The 26,879-nt window shown below is 33.7% G+C and overlaps 1 protein-coding gene across 1 annotated transcript in view; it reads right to left on the minus strand.

Annotated features, from left to right (window-relative positions):
* TMEFF2 (transmembrane protein with EGF like and two follistatin like domains 2) overlaps positions 1-26,879 on the minus strand; it is a 214,515-nt gene that overhangs the window by 32,754 nt on the left and 154,882 nt on the right. The window contains exons 7-8 of the mRNA XM_015596458.2: positions 14,549-14,697; positions 13,757-13,816 (exon numbers count right to left, since the gene is read on the minus strand). Coding sequence (XP_015451944.1) covers positions 13,757-13,816; positions 14,549-14,697 — 209 coding nt within the window. The remainder of the gene's footprint in view (positions 1-13,756; positions 13,817-14,548; positions 14,698-26,879) is intronic.

Below are 26,879 nucleotides of genomic sequence, written 5' to 3' on the forward strand. Positions count from 1 at the left end.
AAACTCATAACCAAAATGTGGGAATGTGGAATGTGTCTTATCTGAAATAATCTCTTAATATTTTAAACTCAATTTTAATTGACATACTGCTAGATTCAAATCCTAATAGAGTTTATAATAGAACTGTAATAGGGCTAAGTAATATTATTTTAACAAGGCTAAGTAATATTACTTTAGGCTAACACAATTTTTACTCAGATATTGAAACATTTTATACATCTTGAACACAATGACCTCTTCAACCACTTGGGAACATGTTGAGGGGAAAAATTCATTGTAGCAATATGAATGATTGCCCCAAATAGCCCTGGTGCTTTTAGAAAATGGAGCTGAAACAAGAGTCAAGTCAATCAGTGGGGAAGACAACCACCTGGGACATAAATTTGAAGCTTTATGCATAGTCAAGGGAAGATCGAGGCCAAAAGACTTGTCATCTATTTTTTTATATGACCAATTAATACACCCACACACAGAAATGGGAAAATAGAACTCAAGAATTTATAAACCTTCAGTTTGAATTTTGTTAAAATTAAATCAAATTATGCTATCTAAATTAAATAATTATTTCAATCTGGAAAATAATTAACACTTTGATGACAACATGAAAAACTCATTGGCATTAGAAATATTCCCATCCTAAATTTGTGCCAATGATAATTCCTTATAACTGCATAGTGAGTCACATCTCACAAAGGGCTTTTGTTTCTAAAACGTGAAAAAGACAAAAAAACATATAATATTCATTTTAAAGATTCTTAGAGAGATTAGGAGATTTTTCAAGATTATATAGCATTTGAAAGTTGAACAGCTAGGTTTAGAATTTAGGTCTTTTGGTAACCTGTCTGGTGTGTTTTCCACAAATTCAAAACATTTCAATAGGAAATTAACAAACCACATGCAGAATAACATTCGATAAATGGATTATAGATACTCGTATGTTATTTCATTTATTTGTACCAGAAAAATTTACTTCATTGTTTTCCTTTAATGACTAACTTTTGGCATAAAACTAGCATACATGAAAAAAAATTGTCTCACCTTTCAGAGATAGTCTGTTACCAAAAAAGACATCATATGTCTTTCAAAAATTAAAACAAATCTCTGACAATTCATTTAAAAACTCCTCCTTCTTTAATATTTTTTTTATTCCAGAAAAAGGCAAATGATACACATACTGTATGAATAGATAGCAGTGTAAGTAATTCAAGACAGAAAATAGCATTGCTGTGAAAGTTATTCGTTTCAATACTAAAGTAATTACTGTAGCAAAGACTTGCTCATTTATCATTTCCTGTTGTCTTTGCTGTTTTTTCAAGTTGTCTTTTTAAACAAATATCCTCATTGTCCTTGTAACAAAACCAATAACTTTATTTCACTAGATATGATAGCAAACCGATGCAGCAAGGTTTATTTCCTGTTCCAAGGAAGATCTGTGTCTGGGTGTCACTAAACGGTATTGCACATTGGTGTCCTTCTCTAAGGAACGTGGCACAGTCTAGTTGAGTACTAAGTTGCCATTTAAGAGACATCTTCAGGCTCTTCTTCTGTTCGAACTAGGAAGTTTTTCATAAATACTTGAGTTTTAATGCCGTTTCAAGCATTTTTTCATGAACAACACAATTTCAGTCTTAAGAATTGCCTTTGGATACTTTAATAGGATTTAGCCAGTTAGTTTTAAATATGTTTCTATGAACCAAGGTTTACAAAGATTTATACTGTGGAAGTGCCAGATAATAAAAAGAAGCTTTGAAACGGTTGCTGTTGTCTTCTCAAAGAACATTATGGAAGATCTTTCAAATAGGCAGTGTTTGCTTTAGAAATTTAGTTGAAATGTGTAAGGAGTAGCTAATACGGACAAAAAGATGACACAGTTTTGAACAGAAGCGAAGTAGAGACACAAGTCATTAGAATATTAGTTAGAAATGCTGAAAAGGAGATCCATTATTCCTATGAGATTTTCCTCAATAACTTATGATAACTAAGAGTATAACTTCTTCTTTAGCTAAACAAATTTTTATCACTCTGATAAGCTTTTTCCAAAACAGATATTCCTTCTTATTTGTGAAAACTTAAAGGATGTTTCTATTCATGAAACAGCTATTATTTTTTTCTAAAGTGTATGTGTGTGTGTTTGAAGCAGTACGATGAAAAAAAGAAACTTGGACTAAACCAATGATCTTCCATCTGAAATTGTATCTCCTATGAGGGCACAGAAGACTTGAGAAATGATCAGGGAACCCAGCTCTAGACTTCATAGTGTCTCCCAATTTCTAGAATGCACATAATATGTGTTTTTCCAATTTCTAACACCATAAAGTAGGATTTCCAAACCTTAGCACTACTGGCATTTTGGCTGGATAATTCTTCATTGTAGGAGCCTGTCCTGGGCATTGCGGGATGTTAGCGGCATGCCTGGCTTTCATAGACTAGAGGCGAGTAGCACGCCTTGCCCCAGACAACAGAAATATCTCGAGACGTTGCCAAATGTTGCCCCAGCTGGGAACTGCTGTCATTTGTCAACCACTTTCCCTCAATTTTTTGATTTCTGAACTAAATGTATATTCTTGGTTATTGAACCCTAAATCCAAAAAGATATCATTAGAATCTAATCTTATTTTCAAATTTTACTGATGAGAATATTTAGGTTCTATGAGACTAGATACTGGTTTAAGTTTCGATACATTAACTTATAATAGAGGTGAGACTAAATCGAAAGTTTCCACATTTTTATTCCAGGCTCTTTCTCCTACAAAATGCTATTTGTAAGTCATTGGCTCTGAAATTCAAATGAAATTAAGAAATGAATATGACTACTCATATGATTAGAGAATAGCCTTGTAGAGAACTCAAAACAAAGATAATACATATGATTTCTAGTTGATTTTGGAATAAACAAAGTAATCCTATTCCAGCGGTATTATTTTTCTGCTATGATGATGACAATGTTAATAATCATAATTATAATGAAAATAACAATGGTTTTCTTAGGATAATGTTACAATTACCTATGTTTCTTAAGCACATACCAATTCATGGCTAAGGTGAACAGCTAAGAAGCATACTAAATTGCAGAAGGTGGCCAGCTTGAATGTTAAAATACAGTCCTGAATATCTGCTTCGATAAGTGAGAATTAATATTGCCAGAGTGCTAGGCTTATATATGTTCTACATATAGAAAACAATGTGAACACTTTATTAAAACTACCTTACGGATAGGTTTCTCTGGTTTGCTGTTGGTTCTTCCTCATGCTTCCAGAGCTACATTTTATTGAAAATCAGAAACAAAGGCATATATGCCAACCGTGAGCAAGGGCGAGTGGCTAGGGGTGTGGGAACAAGAGTGGGATGTGCGCAGAGATTATTTTGAGCAACCAAAAATCTTCAACTTCCCTGGGACCTGTTAAGTAACAGAAAAATAAATAGGAAAAAAAACCTAGTGGTGCAAGATTTGTAGAATAATTGTGACAGTACATAAACAGTCAAGCTGCAGAAGTGAATTCAGATGTGTACTGCCTGACAAAACACTAATTGCTTGTTGGTTTCACCTCTGTAGACTAATAACATGATCTTTCTGGAATACTTAATTTCTGGAGGACAAATGGAGTTTGTTTTTTAGGCTTTATTTTCTGAACAATTTTTAAAGGTTTATTTAATGTTTCTTTTTTTTGTTCAACAGATTTATTTCCATTATTAAATGAAATTTTTAAATAAACTATTCCTAAGAGGAGACTTTCTTATGTATGATTTAAATAGTTTTACATTTTAGAAAATGTTAAGAAAGGTTAAAAGCAGTGGATTTTTTTTTTATTGGCCATAATTTTATAGACATATTATGTTATACTATCAAACATTGATGATACATTCACAACTCTCTGCAGAACCTTCCATCTCATTCTGTGTGGGATAATTAATAAACTAATTCTGTTTATGTTTTATGAAATGTAATGTTAACAATGTCACCATAAAGGATATTTATCAGCATAAGTGCCAAGAATTACTTTACCACATACCAAAAATATTAAACTTGCTTTCTAAGATTTGTTCATTTTTCTTTGTTATTGGTCAAACCCTTTTTGAATTATCTGTTAAAGAATGGCTTTCAAAGTTAACTTTGTGTAAAAACTTTCTGCAGTTTTCACAATGTAGAAGGGCCTACCAATAATAAGGTTAATATAGGTATTCTGTACTAATATTGTCATTTCTTGGAGGCTATTGAATGAGATCTCAGAGGAACTCAGAAGTAAGAAGAGTCAGATTGCCCTGTGCTTTTCCAGAGCCCTACAGTGCCTTAAAATCATCAAATGGCTTCTGGGAGAACAGGCCTCCACTTTGCCCTGATTAAATTTACTGTATCTAGGAAATTAGGTAGATTGAACAAGAACTACACAGAAATGGAAACTCAGCAAAGGAGAGTCAGTGGCCAATATTGTTAGTGCAAGCTCTGACCATGGGAAAGGAGGTCCTGGCCAAAGGCACTTTTTAACTATACTAATTTGAGGGCAAGAGCATCTTTATTGTGTGGACATTTGCATCAGGCTATTTTAGCTTGGTGCTTTAAACATCTAAAGAATATATGCTCTATTTAGTCTTACTAAGTGAACTAACTCACTCATTCTACCTGGGCTTCTCAGAGTATTCGACTCTAAGAAGAGAATGCACTGGTCAGAGGATCCAAGTCCTCCAGGTAACTTTTTCTCATTGCAAATCAATACACAAACATTGAATTTAGTTAATTTGAGTTCACCACTGAGCTAAAACTCTCTCTTGATGTGTTGAAAATTTAGATTTCTGGGTCTACAAGATCAAGAGCTTTGATCCTGAATTTAGTCAATATCTATTTCTTGCCCTGTCCTGTCCCAGTTGTTCCTCCAGTGAACCATTATATCCATAACGTGTTGCTCTCGTTGGTTCTCTGTCCTTGACTAAACTTGTCTCTCTGGCCGCAATTTTTGACCACTTCCCAAAGTTCACTTGGAACTGTGCTCTATAATCAGCCAATTCCCCTCTTCTCAGAAGCTCCACTCAAATTCTCATCTCTCTTCTTGCATACCAAAGCACTAGGTTTCCCTGAGAATACCAAATCTCTTCAGTCTTCTGACAAGGTAGTCCTGTTCTCCTCCTCTATATCTCAGGACTCAGAGATGGTATGGGGTACTGTCCTCCTTGGTTCTCATTGCTGTTTTCATGTGACTGGACCACTGCTTCCCTCAAGCCTTAGCACTGATTTCCATACATTGATATGCCTGAAGTTTGGCTCATAAATTAGGTTTCTCTTGATTACATTTGAGTTCAAAATAAAAGTCTGAGAATTTTCCTTGTGTTCATGAGCAGATGAAAACTAAAGGGAATAAGCTATGACCCATGAAATAAGTAACAGTGTTTAGAAATGCAATTTCTCTGAGAGATTTTAGTTTCACAGACATTTAAAAATATTTTTAGTTGATTATGTTTGTACACAGTCTCAAATCATCAAGATGTGAGAACTGAATTTTTAATGTGCTTGATAATGTGGGTTCATATGTTTGGGGCATGTCAGACTCGTTAACAAGAACAGCAAATCAAAGTGCTCTGGATATTGTGGATTTTTGAAACTGCTTGAATTCTATTGATTAGTTTTATGGAAAACGATGTGTCTTGAAATTATACAGAGCATTTGGACATAGCCTATTCTTCTTTTAGTTTTACACATTCGACTCATACTTACACTACTTTTCCTAGGAATGAAAATAACATGTGTAAGGTAAAAAGTTAAATTAAGGTGGAGAATAATGTCACTTTCACTAGTGATATCTAGTTTGAGCTCAAATAGCTTTTTCTCTTTGCGTCCTTTGCTTAGTAGACTTGTGTTTCCTTGATGATCAGTTTATGTTGAAAACATTTTTTCTGACCTTGATGCTCTGCCTCTTTAAGGTGTGTATGTGTGTGTATTGATGATGTGTAAATATTAACTTTTCTGAGTGAAAATAATTTTTTACATAACTAGAAATAAATTATTGTATATACCACATTCTTGTTACTTTTGTTTGACACCTCCCCATCAGTATGGTCACCCATTACATGGTTTTTTTTCAAGTAATGAATATATAGATCCTTCAAACATATACCTTGGGATATAAATGACTAATTTTAAAGGTCAAATGGAAAAGAAACATAACAAATATCATGCTCTTGCAGTTCTGCCAAATGTTATGTCTTCTCCTTAAATCTCCATTTGAATCTCATTGGGATGATAATCTGGTGATTGTATTATTTTAAAGTGATCAAAATATACTATGTATAAAATTATGTTGATTGAAGGAAAACTGAAAATTGGCCATGTGAATGTTTAGACATATCAATGTGTTGAAGACATACATGGTAGGTACTCAATAAATATTTCTTTATAGATGATTAAATCAGTCAAAGTTTCTTGCAACAGTTGTCATGTGACTTGAAGAGGAAAAAAATAAACCTTTTAATTTTGAGTTCATAAATGACAATATATATAAAAACTCTAAACACATATCATATGAACGGACCATATCTCATATAATCTGTTATATTTCCTATAAAAATAAATTTTCCATTGTCGAATCACATGGAAAATAATAATAACCAGCTTACTAGTTGCCTTACATGATGTCTTTTAATTTAAAATTCAACCCTATAGAAGCAGACATATCTCCATAGAACAGATGAAAAAACTTAGGTTCAGAAAGGTCAACTAATTGGCTCAGGGTTAAATAATCAGTAAAAGTATGGCCAGTGTTTAAACTCAGCCCTGTCTCATTTTTAGTGGGTTTAACCACTGGCTGCCACACTTTTATAGAAAGGAAAGGTAGAGAAGTAACACCTCAAGGTGAAAAATTTGTTTCAGAAGGAGCAATTCGAATAGGAAAAAGTGCACATAAATGATGCAGAATGCATTTATGAACTGGAGCATAAAACACAAAGTTTTTCAGGGTGTCTATCAGGGCCCAAGGCAACACTTCAGTAGGAAACCTTCATCTGTATTGCAAATATTATTTCTGTGTTTATCTATAACTATGAACATAACATAATATTACAGATGACTGGCTACATGATTTTATGGGGAAAACAATGAAAGCACAGAAGTTCAAGAGAGCAGGAAAAATTGTGAGTTAGAGTTCATAGAAAGCTTTATGAATTTTGCAGTACTCTAATGTAATCCCAGAGGGGAAAATACTTGAATTGAGACACTTTTCCTCAGAAATCTTGAGAAAATCTTGACATCTTAATTCATTTCCTGAGCTTAAATATTCTAGGCTAGTCTGGTGGCACCATAATAGCCTGGGCAAACATTTTTATTTATTTCACTGTTGATACCAATATTTGTGCTACAAGCTGCTGCCTGCATTTGCTGCTATTTATTTATTTCCTACAGATCAAATTATTGGCCTAGACATAACATGCTTTCCAGTGAAGTGCAACTTGTGCTCATGAGCAAATGGAAAAAGCCTCCATTTAAATGCATATTTTTGCCACAAGACTGAATTAATTCATGTTATAAATATGATATGTAACCACTTGATATTCATGTCTATGTATGTATAGTGGAAGAGCAATCGAGGCAAATAGTAGATAAATCAAGCAAGTGCCTTATTTGCATGGGTGGGTGGTCAATATGTTAAAATAACTGCATTCAGTTCCAGGTCAACCACTTAGCTTCTTTTAGCCTCACTTTTATTTCTCCTAGAGTTTTTAACCCTGTTTTACTGGATTGACATTAGAGCAAATGAGGTAATGTGAACGGATCTTTGTACAAGTGCAAAGTATCACACACACATTTTCGATTCATGTGGGAATACTTGGTAGCAAACACTGTTCTCTTTGGCTTCTCTTGTGTATGTAGGAAAACAAGAAACAGAACAGGAGAATTTTAAAAACAAACAATATAGTCCTTATAGGATGCTTATAATTCAAAGAGAAGAGTAACTCTTTGGAGCATCTCACACCAACAAGGTAGACGTCATGGTGAAACATTTTTGAGTCTGGAACTCTCAAGGTGTAGAGTGAATCCCAAAGCCTCTAAGGATATTAGTTAGTGACACTTCTCCCCTGATCCCTCACTGTTCACACTTTGCTGGAATTTGGAATTAGCGATGATGGTTTGAACCTTAGCTTTATTACATAGCCTTTTTACTTAATCTCCCTGAACCTCCATTTCTCGTCTGTCAAATGCATATAATAACTCTCTCACATTTCTGTTGTCAAGACTGAAGGAGACAATGACTGTGAAAAGCCTTTGTGAATTATAGTGGTTTCTACAAAGAACAAGTTATTATGACAATTCACTTAGACTATCTAGATATCGTTTCAAGATGTCAGTTTCCTCTTAGTGTCAAAAAATGGGTTGATGGAATAATAATAGAATGGATAGAAATTGGTTTAAATGTGTATTTCTAATTTCTTTCTTACATATTTCAAGACTGAGCTTAATATCTAAATTATTGCTTAAAGATAAAAAAGAGGTTTCTAAAGAGAACATTTTCTAAAAATTAACCCTCCCTAAATGTTACAAAAAAATGATGAACAATCACAGTGTAACGCGCAATAAGTAGACATAGGGACTCCCAGCACACCTAGACTCAGAGCTAGGGAGGCCCTGGCTCTCTCCCAAAGCTGGAGGTGACTCAGGGCTTGCTTTTCTCATTAACAGCTAATAAAAACAGGGGAAATTTCTTTTCCCCACATACATACTATAATCTAATGTATTTTTTTTGAATCTTTATTCAGGCTTTCTGACTGTTCTGTTATCCATTCCTGTTGAACCTGTAGATCCATGAAGAAGATAAGCTCTTCCTCACAGTCATTTCCCTCAGTATTCTGTGTTATTTATTTTTTTCCAGTTTGGAAATATATATAAATGTAACTCATTACTTTAGTTTACCATAGAAACACTATTGTTGAGTTATACATATTTTAATACTATGCTCTAAAATGTTATCAAAAATTGATTTAAAAAATCCCCAGTCATATGAATAGGTTCTTGGCATATTTTATAAAAATCGTTGAAGATATTACCTATTCTATGTTTTTCGGTGACGCCTCATAAAAAGATCTATGCTAAATTATTCTTTTAGAATTTGGCACTAGAGAAACTTTGTCATTGGCCTTTGAACTGATTATTTATTTTTATCAGACAATGAAACCTAAATTCTATTTTAGTATAGACCTAGGATGATGTGTTCTTTGTAAAGCCGAGGACAGTGGAATGCATTTAGCAGGGACTCTATAAAAATTTTCTGAATGAATTGATTCAACTATAATTTCTTATTTTACACTGGTTGCAAGGAAGCTGAGGAATAAATGCAGTAACTATAATATTCTATGTCATTAATATATTTATTTTCCTCAGCAGTTCTGTTTTTATGTTTTCAGTTTCTCTTTAAACAGTTTTATTGAATATTTTAATTATAAGCTACTGAAAATTATTTTGGAAATTGGTACAGAGCATCATAAAAGAAAATACATTTTATTTCCTAGACGATAAAAGATAAAATAACTTAATGGGTTATTTTTCATCTAACAACTTATAAAATGAAGTACATTTGCATTGAAAAAATATGTAGCCATTTTTCTGAAGCATGCCCAGACTTAGGAAAACACCCTCATAGGGAAAAAACATATAGCAGATGAAGAAAAATATAATAGTTGAACTTTACTTTTTTTCATGACAAGGCATGAAGGAGGGGTGTGTGTGTATATATATACATAAAGAAAATGTTGCAAAGTTTAAAAGATGTAAAACATTTGCTATTTTAAAACTTCCAGAAGGAAAATTTAATACTAACAATGAAAATCCCTAAAAGCCCTAGCTTTGTGGTTTATTAAACTGTGTTCTCTGAACCTTTCTGCAAGTGAAGAGAAAGATCTAAATCTAAGCGTAAATCCTAGACTGATGAAGGAAGAATAACATTAAGTAGCTTGTTTCAGTTTATCAGACAGGGATCCTGTCATTCTGCCTTGTAACAAAGAGATCCAAAGCTCTTAATTCAGGACAGACTAATGCTCTGGGTCTCATTAAAGGAGAGAGGGCAGAACAGAGACCCAAGTCAGATACAACCGGAAAGTAACGGCAGGTATGATGTGGCAAACTCTTTTGTTTCCTGGTGTCAACTGCAGTCGTGTGCCTGTGAGGATCATGGAATCCACAGCTCTGCTTAATTCCTGTCACACTCTACTCCACAGCAAGGCAGTCTTGCTGAAGGCATGGCTCTCTTTGTTTGCATTTAATTTTGGAAATTAGTCCCTGTCGTCCTTACTGGAGTCACTTTCTTTTCAATTGTATTAAAAAGAAGAGAGCATATTTAAGATTTAGGCTTTCTTTAAAGTGTATTTCAATTTTTTTAAGCAGAAATGTGTTCTTGAATGAATAGCTTTAAGGTAGGCTCAAAGGAAAAGAAAGTGTGGGGAGGTGAGGTTTGTTAAAGGGTTTTAACTTCTAGTATTAATGACACATAAGGAAAACATGCAAGTTAAGATCAGTACTTCCCTTTGGTGGGAGAGTCCATGAATGTTTGTCTAACACGGGAAATGACTGTGACATTAAATTAGCTGTGAGTGCACAGCAAACTTCTAGGGATGTGAGTCGCGTCGTTCTTATTTTCCCTCCTTGGGGAGTTTTGAACATGTTAAACGGAAGTTAAGAGGACGTGACATTCTGAGTCTCCAGTTGGTCGCTCATACTTTTTCCAAATTTTGTTTTCCAAAATTCAGTAAATGCTACTGGAAGCTTGGAAATGTTGAGGAATATGACCATTATTTAAATCATATTATGCAAATCTAAAGAGGGGTATACATTGTATTTTAATAAGATCATTGATGAAGATAAAATACTTAAATTAAATTCAAGGGGCATCATAAAATATGGAATCAATATTTAATTAGGAATTGACATCATCTTCCCTCCTGTCTTAAATTTGGATTTCAACAAACATATTTTTAAAGTATACTTTCATCTTAAAAGTTTTTCTAGATGAATTTGATGTCAGACTAGAAGACCTTGAACAACACTGAGTATCTGAATAGTATTCATTTGCATGTATTTAAAAACAAATACTCTTTTCTTCTCATGTTCAATAAAGTGATGTGACAGAAAATAATATCAATTAAAAGCACTGACACTGAAAATCAGAGATTATGTTTAAAACCAAACTCAAAAGTGAATTTTTTCGGAATAAAAATTTAACTACTCCAAACTCTTTAAAAATGGACAGATTGTTATATGTAATACGGATAACATTGAGAGAGTGGTAAACTCCATTATGATATTTATTGGTACAATTTTATAATGCACATATATTTACATATTGACACTAATCAACTTGAAGAGTTCTTTGTTTCAGGGACAAAATCCTTATGAGTTCAATGATGGATGGTTCAATGGAGAAAATATTCATAGAATGTTAAATTTTTGAAGATTTTTTCCAAATGAATTAGTTTGCCAAGCAAGTATAAAGATTTTTTAAGCACAGTATGTAAGCTATTCTTTAAATGAAAATGAGATCCTTATAAAATCTAGAAATATTATAGATTACAGTAAAATTAAATATGTCAGCCAGTGGCTTATAATGCTGTTAAGATATAGATATCGTTTATAATAAAAATGTAATTTAAATTTGACTTTATTGAAAATATAAAGCATGTATTATTAGCTTCGGAACTCGATTTTCTATTATTATCTTTTATTACTTTTAATATTTTCCTGTGGTTCAGTATATTCTAAAGTGCATTCTTGGGAACACTAGCACTATAAAATTTGATGCAAAAAAATGTGTTGTTCTTCAAATAAGTTTGATAAAAGCTATGTATTATGTATGTATTTATATTATTTTAGGTGTAATAATGTTACTGTAATATTGTTTTAAAAAGGTTGATCTTTTAGAGATGCAAGTTAAAGTATTCGTGAATGAAATGATGCAATTTCCGGCATTTATTTCCACATATTTTGAAAATGGGAAAAGCAGATGAAGGTGGGAATAAGGCTAAGTTAGTTATGGGTTGATGTTACTGAATTTGAGTGATGAGTATATGTGGGTTCATTATACTAACCAGCCTACATTTGTGTGTATTTTGTGTTTGTTAGAAATTATCATTACAATATTATTGACTATATTCCCTGTGTTGTACTTTACACCCCTTGACTGTTTTTATAACTGGCATTTGTACATCTTAATCTCTTCTTCTTTTCACTCATTCCAACCCCATTCTATCTGGCAATCATCAAAATGCTCTCTATCTATGAGTTTGTTCCCATTTTGTTCGTTTGTTTATTTTGGTACTAGATTTATTGGGGTGATCACTTCATAAGTTATGTGTCAAATAACTATGTTGTATACCTGAAACTATATAATATCATGTGTCAACTATAATTGAAAATTTAAAAAATAAAAAAAACAAAAAATAAAAATTGGAACTTAGTTCTAGACAAAAATTCTTCAAAACAAAAAAGTAAAACAATAAATGAAAGATGCATATCTCAAAAAATGTTATAGTGCACATAACAGCTGTGAGAAGTCCCGGGTAAAAAATTCATTTATTTATACGAGCTCTTCCCAAATATATTGACCATGAATTATTCTTTTTAAGGAAGGCCTATTAATATCTCTCTTCAGGACACTTTGGGAACAGCTATACAATAGTAGAACTAATGTTTTTCCATGTATCATTATCTATGATAATTTCAGGTTTCTAGCACATGAAAAATTTTATTTACATGTTGAAAAACATTAAGATAAAAATGGAAAGTTAAAAAATAGAATCCTTTTATTATTTCCAAATTCTAAGACTTCTGTAGTATCTATAAGTAAAACATTTGACTAATTTTTTTCAATTTCATCAAGATTTACTTTGAATAGAAATATAATATCAGAAATACTGTGAAAGGAAATGCAATTTCAAAAAGAAAGAATATTAGTGCATATTTTGAAAGATAAGAAGAAATTTTTTTTGATTGAATATTAGCCATAAATCTAGTAACAAATGATAAGTAGCTTAATGGAAGATTCTGTTAAAAAAAACACATAATTTTCACCTTCAACAATTTTATTTTTATGCTTTTTATCCTAAATTTTGTATAAAATGTAAGAGTCTGTTAAAATTCCGTTTGTACACCCATAAGTTATTTCACACCTTAGGAAAATTATATTAGATAAAAATATTCCTCAAAATAATATTCTATAATTGATAAATAGATTTACATTTTTACATAAAATACTTTATAATTTTGCATGTGTTGGAAACTACATTTTAGTTTCTAAATAAAGGAATTTATTATTAAAAAATTATAAATCTCTTCTTAACTTTCCATCTAAATAGAGACAGCCTGTATTTCTATTTATAGCTGTCCTTTCTTTCCAACCTTTTTAGAGACTAGCAAACATTTTTATTGTTGACTTTTATGAAAATTCAAACAAGAACATTTGCATTTATTATAATATACCGCCAAAAATTGCATTAATTTCCATTGATGCCCATTAATTTGATAAATGTTTTGTCATTTGTACCATTTGCACTGTCAAAACAAGTTAATTATACCTTACTGACATTTTTGACAATTGCTTTAACTCCGGCAAAAAAAAAGGTCTTTTTTGCTTCAAAAAATTCATCCTATTGGAAGTCTGAACTAAGCAAGAGAAGACTAGCACATATCAGAAGTCTTGCAAGGTTCAACTTAAAATCAACGGTAAAAAATGAATACTCAAGACTATTTTATAGAAGTGCTCAAATTTTGTAGTAGAAAAATATTATATACCTGCATAATCCGTTCTTGCGTAATGCCCATCTTCAGATTTAGTAGTTGCAGTTGTGTTATCTGTGTTAAAAAATTAACAATAAAGATTGATCAACTATTTCTTAATATCTAATGTCAAACTTTTATTACTCCTCCAACAGTATCTTCATTGCAATAAAGTAATTTTACAACTACAGTGTTAAGCAATCTTTATACAAAGACAGATTTACAATGTCAATTTTGGTTTGAGAGTGAATAATAAAATGATACCAGTTTTCTAAAGTTTAGGGCAATAAGAAGGTTTACAATTATAATTAGATAAATTGGGTAAAAAATAAGTCAAAAACCAAGAAAATGTTTGTTTCTGAACAAGAAACAAAACAGAACATTCTCATACATCCTGCTTTTAAAAATGTACTTGAAATATTTCTATTGAATCAATACATAAAAATAGTGTGATTTACTTTTGATTTAAGGTTATCTAATAAATCCTTAGATTTTTTGCTAAAATGATACTGACTTTCTTTTTTTCCTCTGCAAGGAGAATGTTTGCTATCTTCTAAATAGCGGCGGCTGTGTTTATGGCATTGTGAGGATACAGTCCTATTATATGGAAAAAGATATGGACTATTGCCAAAAGGCCCTCAAACTCCTATAATCAACACAAATGCTACAGTAGACTCTACTATCCTTTATAAATCAGAACTGCCCTTTAGAAATGAAACAGCTACCTAATAAGAAGTTATCTTCACTTTTCACTTCTATACAAAGACTGAAAACATTCTTTGAAATGAATTTTGGTATGAACATTACCTTGACATCGACCCAATGACATTACTTCAATTTTCTCCTGTTTCTGACATGATGCTTCTTTGATTTGACATGCATTATCATAAGATTTCCCATCAGAAGCACAGAGGGGATTGAAGTTGGTTTGAGAACAGTCAATGTTGCACACGCACCTAAGGAAGAGAGAAATAAAAATATGTCACATCACTAATGTTGTTACCACATTATAAATAAAACACAAAGTGGAAGAATTGATAGGTGGGCAAAATGCAAGTTGGCAAAGGTGAATTGTTTCCTTCCAGGAAAGTTCCTTCACTTTTTCTACTTGAGATTAAAAGAAACACAGAACTAATCGAAAATAATTCAAAAGACTGAGCAGTGGATAAGAAATAAAAAGGAAAAACTCAGAAAATAATCATCAGTTAATCTGTGTCACTGGAACTTTTAAAACACATACAATAAACTTCCATGCTGATTCCTGCAGAATTTGAATAGGCTGAAGTAGCCATGAAAATCTTAATATTTCTTTAAATGAAATCTTAGTGTTTGTTCTTTTCTCAGGATATTTGACTAGTGAAAGCTTGAGGAAAATGATTTAGAGAATATTTAACATAAAATAAACAAGAAGATTATTTGTAATGTAATCAGAAGTTAAATTTCTTCAGCCTACATAAAGATATGCATGAAATGCGCTAAACAGGAATCTTCAGTGGTCCTTTACATTTTGGAGGGGCCACCAAACCCTTTGAGAATTAAATAAAAGGGGTGGATCACCCCTCGGAAATATCCATACTTATATAAACAACTCAACATAACATTTCAGGGGTTTCCTGGCCTCTGGCAGCCTATCCAATGGCCCCTTACCCAGGTATCTGCTCTTTTTCTTCTTTCAGTTTTAAATAATAAGTTGATATCACTCATGATTTTAATGTTTGTTAATATAACTAAAAATATGATGAATTAATAAGAATTAGGTCACCTGAATTAGAAGAATTAGACATTTTAAAGCAAACTTTTAATGATTTTTTTCTATGTTCTTATTAATTCTCTGTATTTTACAATCTACTTTATTACTCTGAATATTGCATTGTTTTTTTTGTGTGTGTGCATTGCCTTAGCATGTAAACATATATTTAAAATTTGTATTGTTATATTATTTTTCTAAATGGAAGTGGTGAACCATACATTTACCTCTGTATATTTTCCTTAGAGCTGGGCATATACTATAATGATGACAATAATACTTGGCTTACTACATACTGGGTTCTTAACATTCATAGCTTTATTTAATCTTCTCAACAGCCATTTTATAGACCAATGATATTACATAAGGTCAGAGAGCTAACAAATTGTGGGACGAGGACCCCCTATGGGTGTGTGAAAATAAAATACAATCCTTTTCTCTTGCCACGGAATGTTTATAAGAATTTTTCAGAAAACTTAAACATACTGATTTATAAGCAGGTTTCAGCGCCCCAGAAAATCTGACGGTGAAGCCTAGAATTCTGTATTTTTAAGCAGTCAGCCTGGCACCAGTTTCACTTCCTGGGAATCACCGCTTGATCGGTTTGTTGATTGAATGAGAGAAGGTTTGTCTACACACCGGTGCTTCTCAGAGTGTAGTCTTTAGACCATCTGTATCAGAATTAGCTAGATCTCTGTTAGAAAGGCTGGAAGAAAATGTGCTAATGCACTTCTTTTTTTATTTTTATTTTTTGTAAGAGAACTCCTTTAAGAGTACTTGGTTATTTTTACTTTCACCTATTAAATAGGAACAAATATCTCAGACAGATGGTAACTGTCTCTTGATACTTAAGTCCTTGAGGAGTGGCTTTCCTACTTTGGCTGTGATGTTGCTGTCTGATGACAGCTACTAGGATCATGGCATTGTTACCTCAGCTAATTCTTGGCATCTGAAAAATCTGAGATCAGTCTAAAGAGAGTTTGGTCCCTTTTGCAGTGGATTTGGAGAAGTGATTTTGTAGATCAGGCTCGTTCTCCTTAACCTCTTGTAGTTAATAAAGAGGGGAGGGGACTGACATTTTGTATTTTTTAAAAAGTGGTTCCATTTACCTTCAAGCCAGTTTAGGGTTTTGATAGTAGTTGTGTTAAACTCTAGGGACTATCTTCTTGAAAGACACCAAAATAATTATCTGTTAGCAGCAGAGGAATGGAGAGAAAATTTGTTCTAAACTTGTCTATCAGTAAATTATTTAAGATATCAAAGGCTTTGCAAGTATCTTCAAATTTAGTCCAAAGAAATTCAGAAATATATACCATACATCATCCTGACAAAAAAAATGACTGGCAGTTCAGAAATCCATTTGATATCATAACAAAATCGTGAAATAAAATAGAGATGAAAAGAGAAACTTTGGTTCGAATAAATTGGCTCAATTCAATGTTTCAGTAAAAAAAATCTTTTACTTAAGCCATACGCTAAAGTAAGCAAATGTTCAGAATATTTTATAAGATCCTCCTTTTCCAGTGAGCTATTTTTTTTTTTCTATCTATTTGACTGATCTGATCTTAGTTTCATAGATTTTTCTGTTGCCGACATTTTCCCTTTTCTTTCTTAGCATTGCTCACTCAGGCCCTCCTTTCAAAGTTTGTTTCCCCTTTGGAAATCCCTGACTATTCCTGCCTCAAGTTAATCTTTAGGGAATGGCTAAGAAAAAGTATAGACATTTGTTTTTTTTGTTTTTTTTTCCTCAAAGGAAAGGAGAACCTAGATTCCTTGAGGTGAAAATAAGGTACTATTTTGCTGAGACATAAGCTTCATGAAGCTTGGATTATATTTATCTTTTTCTCTGCTGTATACTGTCATTATATCTCAGTCTTTCCTCTCTCCTCTATGGCTTTATATATATTAAATAACTGCAAAAGTATAATAAAAAATTTTGATTATGAATTTAATCAAACATTGGAAACTGAAAGCCTATGGAGAATATTTTTCTTTCTTTGAGTAGGTGGAAGAAGCTTCTACGATTTGCTGAATGATTTGAAAACTATGTAGCCTGGGGAAAGGTAGATGTTATGATTAGCTTACCAAGGACTTACCATTCTTATGTTTATGTAAAACTCATAAATTCTGATTATATGATCTAAGTTTATTAAGCTTAATTATTTAGAAAATCATGCAGAATTCTAGAGCCATGTTGTGAAACTCTAACTTCATTTTGACCTCTTTTGGTAGTATCTAAATTATTTGTGTGTATGTATTCCCTGCTGCACTAATATCTAGTATATACTAAACTTTCAATAACTACATGGTCAATAAATGAACAGATGAAATGAATGAATGCAGTAACACAATTTTATATTCTTAAAGAATACAATAAATACAAATTATCATCACTGTACTGCCATAAGAAACAGATAGAAGGTAGCTAAATAATTTTCTTGGCAAATATTAAGTGTCCTCCTTGAGATGAAATAAACATTCAACTGAATTTGAAGATAATGATAAGAATAATATTGGCTTACTTAATGATAGTGCCTGTTCCAGTGCTATATGTTTTATGTTCTTACTCCTTTCATCCTTCTATGTCTACGAGGTAGCTATTATTACTATCTCTATCTTACAGAATAAGAAAATTGAGGCTTGGAGAAGTCACACAAATTGTACAGGAAGAACCTTATTTCAAACATAGGCAGTCTGATTCCAGAGCCTGCATCATTCTACATACTGTTCAGTTCAACGAAAAAAAAAAAAGACTCAAATTCCTACTATTAACTAATAAAGGAATACTCTGGATGAATGGGAATTAAAAAAACAAGGCTACTTCTACTGTTGGAATATTTATCATGATTTTATGAACTTAAATCACATTGACTCTAGTTTCTGTTTTACCAAACAAATGATCCAGGTTTTTTCATATTGTAGCGATATATCAGCAAATATTCATTTAAAGACATTCTGAACTAATACCTGGTATTAGAATGTGTTACTAGTCTGACAATTTAAGAATATATTATTCAGAATATATTATCCTTAATAAAATTATATAAAGTTTGCTTCCCATAAAAATACACATTTAGACAGACACTTGTACACTAAAACATACACCCCCATTAACTCTACTGATATTATAAAATTGGAAAGTTTTAGCACTAAAGCTTTCCAAGTCTCTGCTTCAGAACTTTTAAAGTATCTGGAATTTTTGGAAGTTGATATTCATGGGACAGAGGGGTTTTGTGTGTTTATATGAATGAATGAATTTGCGTACATGTGTGTGGAGAGTGAGCTGTATGGTGGCACTTACTGCATTGTTAATGTGTCTATTCACTAGTTTATATCCTTACTTTTCTTCAACCTTCTCAAGGGCAAGCTGTCTTTTTCACCTTTGATTTCCTGGTATCTAGTACAGTGTATCATAGCAAATCTCCAATAAATACTTATTGAATTAATTAGTGAGAGAATGGTAGGATGGGTTTGTAGGAGTTAAAGAAAACAATCATTGTTGTAGACATTAACACACAGGAGAGAGAACCAGTGCGTTTGTTCATATAAACTCTCACCTAACTTTGTGCTACTTGGCACATGGAATCTCTAAGGAAGGAGAAGGCCCTTGAAGAACTGAGGTTCACCTTCTTCCTTTTATTTGTGTCTACACAAAGGAAACAGAGCACTAGCCCTTACTCAACTCAATGGCATAGAAATCTAATTGCGAAAAGGAGATGTTTTCACCAGCCAGGCTATTACTTACATTTGTGGTATCTGAGTGTAGTTTTGGGGAACCAAGATAATTTAAACATGTTAGTGACTTAGTTTATTGCTACTCAAACAACTGAAAAATATAAGGCTCTCATAAAAAGGTAACATAATTATTATATAGTGCGATGGTGAAATTGCAGGTCACTCTGTACTTTAGCAGCTTATGTAAATTTCCGGGGTTTTTCTTTCTACAGAAATGAAAGGCAGACATTTTTAAAACAGAAACTATTCCTTCTTCACTGCCTTTGGCAAATAATTGCATTATTATTCATTCTGAGAGGAGTAACTAGTTAATTACAGCATGTCACAAGTATTTTATGTGAGCCAAGGATTTGTTAGGTTGAAGACTGCATGGATGCCTTTAAGGTTTTTTTGTATGTTTTCTTTTCTTCTTTTTTTCAGCCTATCTCAGTCTTCTGACATTTTGGCACTGCGATTACATAGATTTCTTTTCTTCTAAGCTACAAAGAAAAAGCATCAGCCTTACTTGAAAATAATAATTTCAAGGGTCTCTATGTGGAAATACTACCCTCTAAAATCCTTCCAAGAAAATTAACGCTGACTGAAAACCTTAGCTCTCTGAATCATAAGAAAAAAGAGAAACATCCAACAATTTTAAAAGACCACTTGATGGAATAAAAAACCTTAATTATAGGAAGTAAAAGGTAATGTCTAAGACAACTCACATATGTTTATAATTATCTTATGAATATATTGGGGGGCTTGACATTAATTTAATTCCCTGCCTCTCTTAAAATGGCTCTTCCAAGGAGGTTCTGCAGAGTTAAGTAAGCCTTTCCCATGTATTTAGGAATGCCTCGTTGTCTGCCAGAGTGTGAGGATGCTAATGCTGTGAGAAAATTACTTCTTCATGTGTCTGGTTTGTGGCTGCCCTCTAATTTCACTAGATTTTGTTTAATCTATTAAATATACCTGTCACTTATTCCCCTCTCAATGTCCTTGACTAGGTGTCCATTCCGAATTTTGACCATACAACATCAATAATCAGTTTTAGAGCACCCAGTTGCACTGCATTTAGGTTGGCTTTCTGGCTTGTTTTGGACCTTGCTGGTTTGTTTCCTGTGAGCCTGTCTGGGGTTGTTACATAGATCCCTTCTGGCCTGGCCAGTAAATGAGGTCAGAGCCACTGTCCGTGCTCTCCATCACGATGATAATGGATGAGCTGCATTATATTAATAACAGTAAAACAGCATGTACCTTTCATTCAAGACTCTTGTGATACTTTAAGCCCATTTACTCATTAACTGTTACATCACTCCTTTTGATGGAATTTAATTATTAGTATTTTATCTGTAAAGAAACTGTAATTCAGAAATGACATAGTTGTAAGGGGAAAAAAATGAGATAAGAGATGTAAAAATCCATTGAAAACTTAAACCATCTACAAAATGTGGAAAAGCATTGACTAAAAGGTAAGACTAGTAAGTCTACCATATTGTTATTCAGGTGACACGTGTGACCTGGGCCAATACTTTTTTTTTTGAGAAAGGCCATCTTTTTAGTTTTGAAACCTAGCAGGAAGGAACAATGCACTTCTCCAGACACGCTACCCAGGAATACAGTGAGGTTTTCAAGGCGGACCAGACTTATCCTATATATAGAAAAAGCTTAGTTGCCATTAATATCTATCTCTTTACACAGAGGCAAAGCATAGAATTGGTCTGTTAGATGGAAAATTCTGGAGACTATCGTGAAAAGACTTAGGACAATGAATAGCCAGTCAGTAGGTATCTGAATGAAAAAGGAAGCTGAGCTGAATGGTCTCAGAAATTTCAAAAACAGAATAACATATCGAACAGAGGCAACAATTTCTGGGAAAGAGATTGATGCCTTACGCAGTCTTAGATAGTAACATAATGTCTTATATAGTAATATAATGTCTTATACTGTAATATCTTATATAGTAATAATGTCTTATATAGTAATAAAGGTACATGGGAATGTAACCAAAGCTTGGAATTTAGAATCAGACCTGTGTTTAATTGAGGCTTGATCATTTATTAGCTGTATGGCATTGGATTAGTTACTTAACTTCCCTGAGCCAATGAAAATGGAGATACTAATTTAAGATTGTAAGTATTAAATGAAATAATGCACATAAGCTACTTAACAGTTTCTGAGAAGTTGTAATTACTCAATAAATATTGGTGACTAATAACTTTTGGTTTAGTGGTTTCCAATCTTGAGCGCGATCAAAACCTCTGTGTAATATTTCAACCTTGAGCCCCGACCCAGAGACTTTCACTGAAAAGCTCTCACGAGGCCAAGGTAACTGCAGTTGTCAGAATGCTACAGGTGGTTCTGATGTGCAGCTGTGGTGAGTTGCAATTATAGTAAATACATTTCCTCACCCTCTAAGACTAAAAGATTTTCCAGATTTCGTGTAAGATTCACCATGAGAAATTCTGATGCAATAGGTCTGAGGTGGGACTCAAAAATCAGCATTTTAAGCAAGTTCCTTAGCTCTTTCTGGAGGTGGATAGCTAACAGTCTACTGAGAAATCTCAGCTACTCTGGCTCCAGCCACACCCTTTTTGCTCATCTTCATTCCCTGATAACGAGTTTAATATTGTTTAATGTATATGTTTCAGTGACACACATTAAAAAGGCTTTCCTTCATACGCTACAGGTGATATGTGATGGTGACAGGGCCAGGTGATTAAATGCATTGATCTAAAAACATTAATGCTGGAGCAGTCGATAGAACTGATCCACCAAGTAAAACCAAGACAGAGTGGTAAGAAAGACCAAACAACGGAGCAGCTCCACTGTGCCAGGCACTTAGCTTTGACTTCCACATGACTCTCAGGTTTAATTTTCACAAGATAGGGAGAAAGGTGAAAACTGAACTATCTCAAAAGATGGGTAGGATTTAACAGAATCATGATAAAGTGAATGACATGGGGAAATGTGTGGAGGCAGACAGTGCACCGGGTGCTGGGGAGACCGCAAATAGATCAGTCTGATTGGAATCAGCTCTTTCCAGCAAAAGTGGCAGAATACAACACTCTAGACAGATTGTAAAGGGCCTCCATTCCAGCCCAAGGAGTGGCCTTTATCTTCTAGGCAATGGGGAGTCCTGAAAGCTTTTTGAGCACTGGGTGATGAGAAGGTCAACGTGATGAAAGGGGTGCTTTAGGAAGATTATGTTTGCACTGGAGTGCAGGCAGAGGGACCAGTCACCAGGCTATTGCCATCAGCTAGAGGGACTACCAAGGAAAGCCCAGGAGTGAGGCATTCACACTGAAGGACTAAAAAGAAGAATCGATAGGGCTTAGTGACTTGATACTGAAGGCACATTACAAGGAAGTACTAAGGCAAAAATGTCACTACTATGCACGTCCTGTTCTACCCTTTCCTGCTTTTTTTCCTGACCTGTGTTGTGTTCCAAGTCGAGAAATGATGAGAGGAGCAGGCAGGCTCAAGGAGGCAGCTGTGTGTGGGTCTCAGAAAGGCATGCTTTCCTCTCCTGGCAGGGAGAATTTTCTTGCTTTGCTATTGGGGCAGGGGTAAACAGGGTTTTATTATGACGATGATGTCTTGTAAGCACACCTAACTGCAGTTTAAAGAGAATATTCCTTTTATTAATGTATACCCTGCCGGATTCCAGGATTGATTTAAGACAACTGTGACAGCAGATATTTATTAGTACCACTGCCTTAGAGAGCAAACAAAGCTCCCTCCAAGACAGCCCCTCTTCAGCATGTGCTGTAGTTGAAACAAGATTTAACTCATGATCCATTTTCATGTATCACGATTGCATTTTTCTCAGAAATTATTTTTTCCTTTTTGAAGCAGCCACATTTACATCTTAAAATAATCAAAGCAAACAATTCTTCCTCATATACATTTTTAAAAGTATCTTGAAGCAAAAATCCTTCATTAGCATCATGTGTATGCTCTTGCTCATTAAGCTGGAAAACATTTTCAATAACCAAGGGTGACTCTGATTACTAAGAAGTGTGGTCGCTCTGACTAGATGGGGCTTAATATACAACAAAGTCAGAAAGCATGACAACCCCCAGAATAAAAGAGTTGGAAGGAAAAGTAATGCAAAAATTAGGGGGAAAAATCACATTTCAATAACACGACAGACTCGATTCTCCTTGCTTCTTCTTCACCATCATGTTGAGTGTTTCAGTGCTTTCCTTTGGGCCCAGCTGCAGGAGTCCCACACCTATGTCGGCCAGCAAGGCTACTTCGTGTTCATATTTTACAAACTGGCCGTCTGGTATGCTTTCATTTGACAAAGGACTTTCAGGAGTAAATATGTATGAACATCATTACAGTATAGATTTTCCACAAAGCTGTAATTTAACATCATGCCCTTGCATTTTATCCATGAGATATAAGAAATAGTAGATGAAAGATAACTCTGCACTGTGGTAATGTTACTAGTTTGAAAATATTATCCATTACATTATTCAGTGGTTTTCATTTATTTAATTTTTATTTATTTTTCCACATGGATATTCATAATAATTCTTTTCAGAAAAAAAAAGGTAGTCTAACTTGATGATTTAGCATATCTACTTTGAGGAGATAATGTCACTTAAGACCTAATATGTTTTCCTTTATTCCTTGGCTCTGAGGGAGGTTGGACATAAGCAGTGGGTGTGTATCAGCGGGGGTAGGGGGAGGTGCGGGGGTGCTGGTGGTGAATGAATGATGAGTGAATGGTACATGGGAAAAACAAAACATCTATCCAACAAGTTTTAATCAATTTTATTGATCTTATAATATAAAGGTAGGAAAATCAGATGACATTTATGTATACTTGTAACATTTCCTTATGGAATTAATTCTCGATGTTTTTATAACAGGCTTTTTCTAGACCGATGGCAACAAAAATTTATGCTGTTATAACTGGGCAGAAAAATAAAGGATTGATTAAATTATTCTGGCTTGAATTCCATATATAATAAAAAGTTGTATCAGATGATCTCCCTTTATGATTACATCATCTTTTATTTTTTACTTATTAATTGTAGCATCTATTTAATTTCAATTTGCATTTAAAGTAATAATATATATTATAACATGTTATCATAAATTTCATTATTGAAATAATAAAAAAAATAACAAAAACAGTCATAGGAAATCCGTACCCTAACCCTAGAAAGAGAAGGGAAATATGAGTAAGGAGGGAGGATGCCTCACTTTATCTGCAATGTTATATTTCTTAATAAAAGATCAAAAGCAAATTTGGTAAAATGTTTGTATTTGTTAAAACTAGGTAATGTTTGTATTTGTTAAAACTAGGTATTTAAAAATAGGATGCACAAGTGTTATATCATTTTTGACAGTTTTAAGATATAATTAAAAATAAAAATATTAGATTTGACATTTACTTAAAATGATTAAATTAGCAAGGTTGGTAAATATATTTTGCATTGATTTAGAGCTGAATAATTTATCTCTAAGTTGTTTAAACCAAATTTGGGAAAAATAATATGTGCATGGAAAAAATCCAGTAGAATAAAATGTTTCTTTGTAAATAACTATTTAAGATTGAGTTTATGTCTGTATAAAAATGACCTTTAAATCAGAGTTTATTATATGAAGGGAATCATCTCTGTCTTTCTCTCTCCTCCTTACTTGTTCACCTACTGAAATGTTAAACTCACAAACACATGGTGGCATTTAAGTTCACAGACCCAAGCCAGTGCTGACTTCCTGCAGTATTGCCGATGTGTTCTGATTGCTCTGAAACAGGGCTACATGGCAGTGTCGTCAGCCAGAAATAATCATGAGCTATTCCAAAATCCTTGGGATGGAAGACTTTAAGTAGAAATGTTTGAACATTTTGCCTTGAAATAAGAATGCTTCAGAGCTTTCTCAAAAATATTAAGCTTTAAAATGTAAGAAGGGAAAGGCTGTGTGACTGACTACCTCCCTGCTGTGAGCTCTCAGTAAGATCCTCTTGCTAAGGGTGTTTGGAGGGCTGCAGCTACTACTGGCACCCTTCTACCCCCATTTTTAAAAATTCCTGGGCACATACATCTTCATTTATCATGAATCTCATTTAAGTTTAGTCTAATCCCCTAAGTGTAGTTGAGTACTGACTTGGTGACAGATATTTGGGCTAAACATGAGACATCAACATGGCCCATATGATCCCAGCTGGCAGCAGAGATCACATGGGCCAAATGAAATTAAACAAACAAACAAACAAACAAACAAACACAAACAAACAAGTATCCACAAGACAGCTGGGCTCTGTTGGCATGAACAATGTATTTTGAGAGCACTGAGGAGGAATAATGGCTTCTACCTGGAGGGTCTAGAAAAGTTTCACAGAGGATGTGATGCATGAACTAGAACTTTACGGAGTAGAATTTTAGTAGGCGGTTTCCATGGTGACTTGTATCAAGAGACTTTTGAATCCTTTACTCCACTGAAGAGACCTCCTTAACAATATCATTTCTTATTCTCTTCTCTTTATTGACCTCTCTCCTATGTGTTCATTTATATAGTACATGGTAACTCAAAACTCTGTCTCATGTTTCATGTTAGAAATGACAACATATGTATCCTGTCTGGGACCCAGAGTCTTCCTGGAAGTCAGGCCAGGCCCCTGAAAGAACCCACTCCAGGAGTCAGGACTGTTGGGTCTGTTTTGAGCACACTCACTCTCTAGCTGCTGAATCTCTGGCTACAAGATACTGAAGGACAAGCTGGCCCAATAAAATGATGTGCAGGGTAGTCAGTTCTAAGATTCTGACAGTTTGTTTCCTTATACTCATATTACTGATTATGTCTAATTATTCAGTACATCCTTATCTTCCTACTATCCTCACAGTGTTGGTTGCTCTGCCTCTGCTAAAGCCTCTGTTAAATGAGTTTGGCATTCTGCTTGCTCTCCTTGACCCCTAGGCACAGTGCTTTGCACACAATAGACACTCTACATATAATGCTTAAATGAATGGATGAATGAGAATTCGGCTTGGTTTTTCAACCTTTCCTTAATGTCCTTCCAATTAGTGAATTACTCAGTGATTCCTAACTGTCCAGGGCTCTAACCATGCTCTCATCTGAGAAAACTTCCTTCCTGGGGCTGATGGTCTCTCTGCTTCCACTAGGTTGCTTGCTGTTTCATCATCTGTGGCCCTACTCACTTGTTCTCCATCCTGTTCTGTGTCACCTGTCTCCACAGCTTAGTGGGAAGAAAATAAACTCATGGATCTTATAGTTAGGGCCCCAGCCCATTATCTGCACTTAATAAATACTTATTGAAGGAATGAAAGACCTGAGTTAAATCCTAATTTTGCAAGTTACTTGACACATCTGTAAAATGTGGAAAATAACTCCTAGCTCATAACAACACCTATCTCAAAAGGCTATCTGATGTATAGGTGGAGAACAAACGGAAACAACTTTGGATGATATTGAGATGCATGGCAGGTTCTATTGCTTCCCTCGTTCGTGAAGTTCATTCTTTATCTTGCATTAAATTGGTCTAGTCCATTCCAGATTGGTCATAACTACCTTACCTTTTCACCTTCTCCTAATTGATCAACTGCAGATAAGCTTTGATCCAATGTGGATTAAAGAAGTATTTGTTATATATATTTATTTAAAACCTATAAACTGAGAGGTTTTTTTTTTTTTTTTTCC

Source organism: Pteropus alecto, unplaced genomic scaffold (genome assembly GCF_000325575.1).
Source record: "Pteropus alecto unplaced genomic scaffold, ASM32557v1 scaffold3, whole genome shotgun sequence".
In the NCBI taxonomy this organism is placed as follows: Eukaryota; Metazoa; Chordata; class Mammalia; order Chiroptera; family Pteropodidae; genus Pteropus; species Pteropus alecto.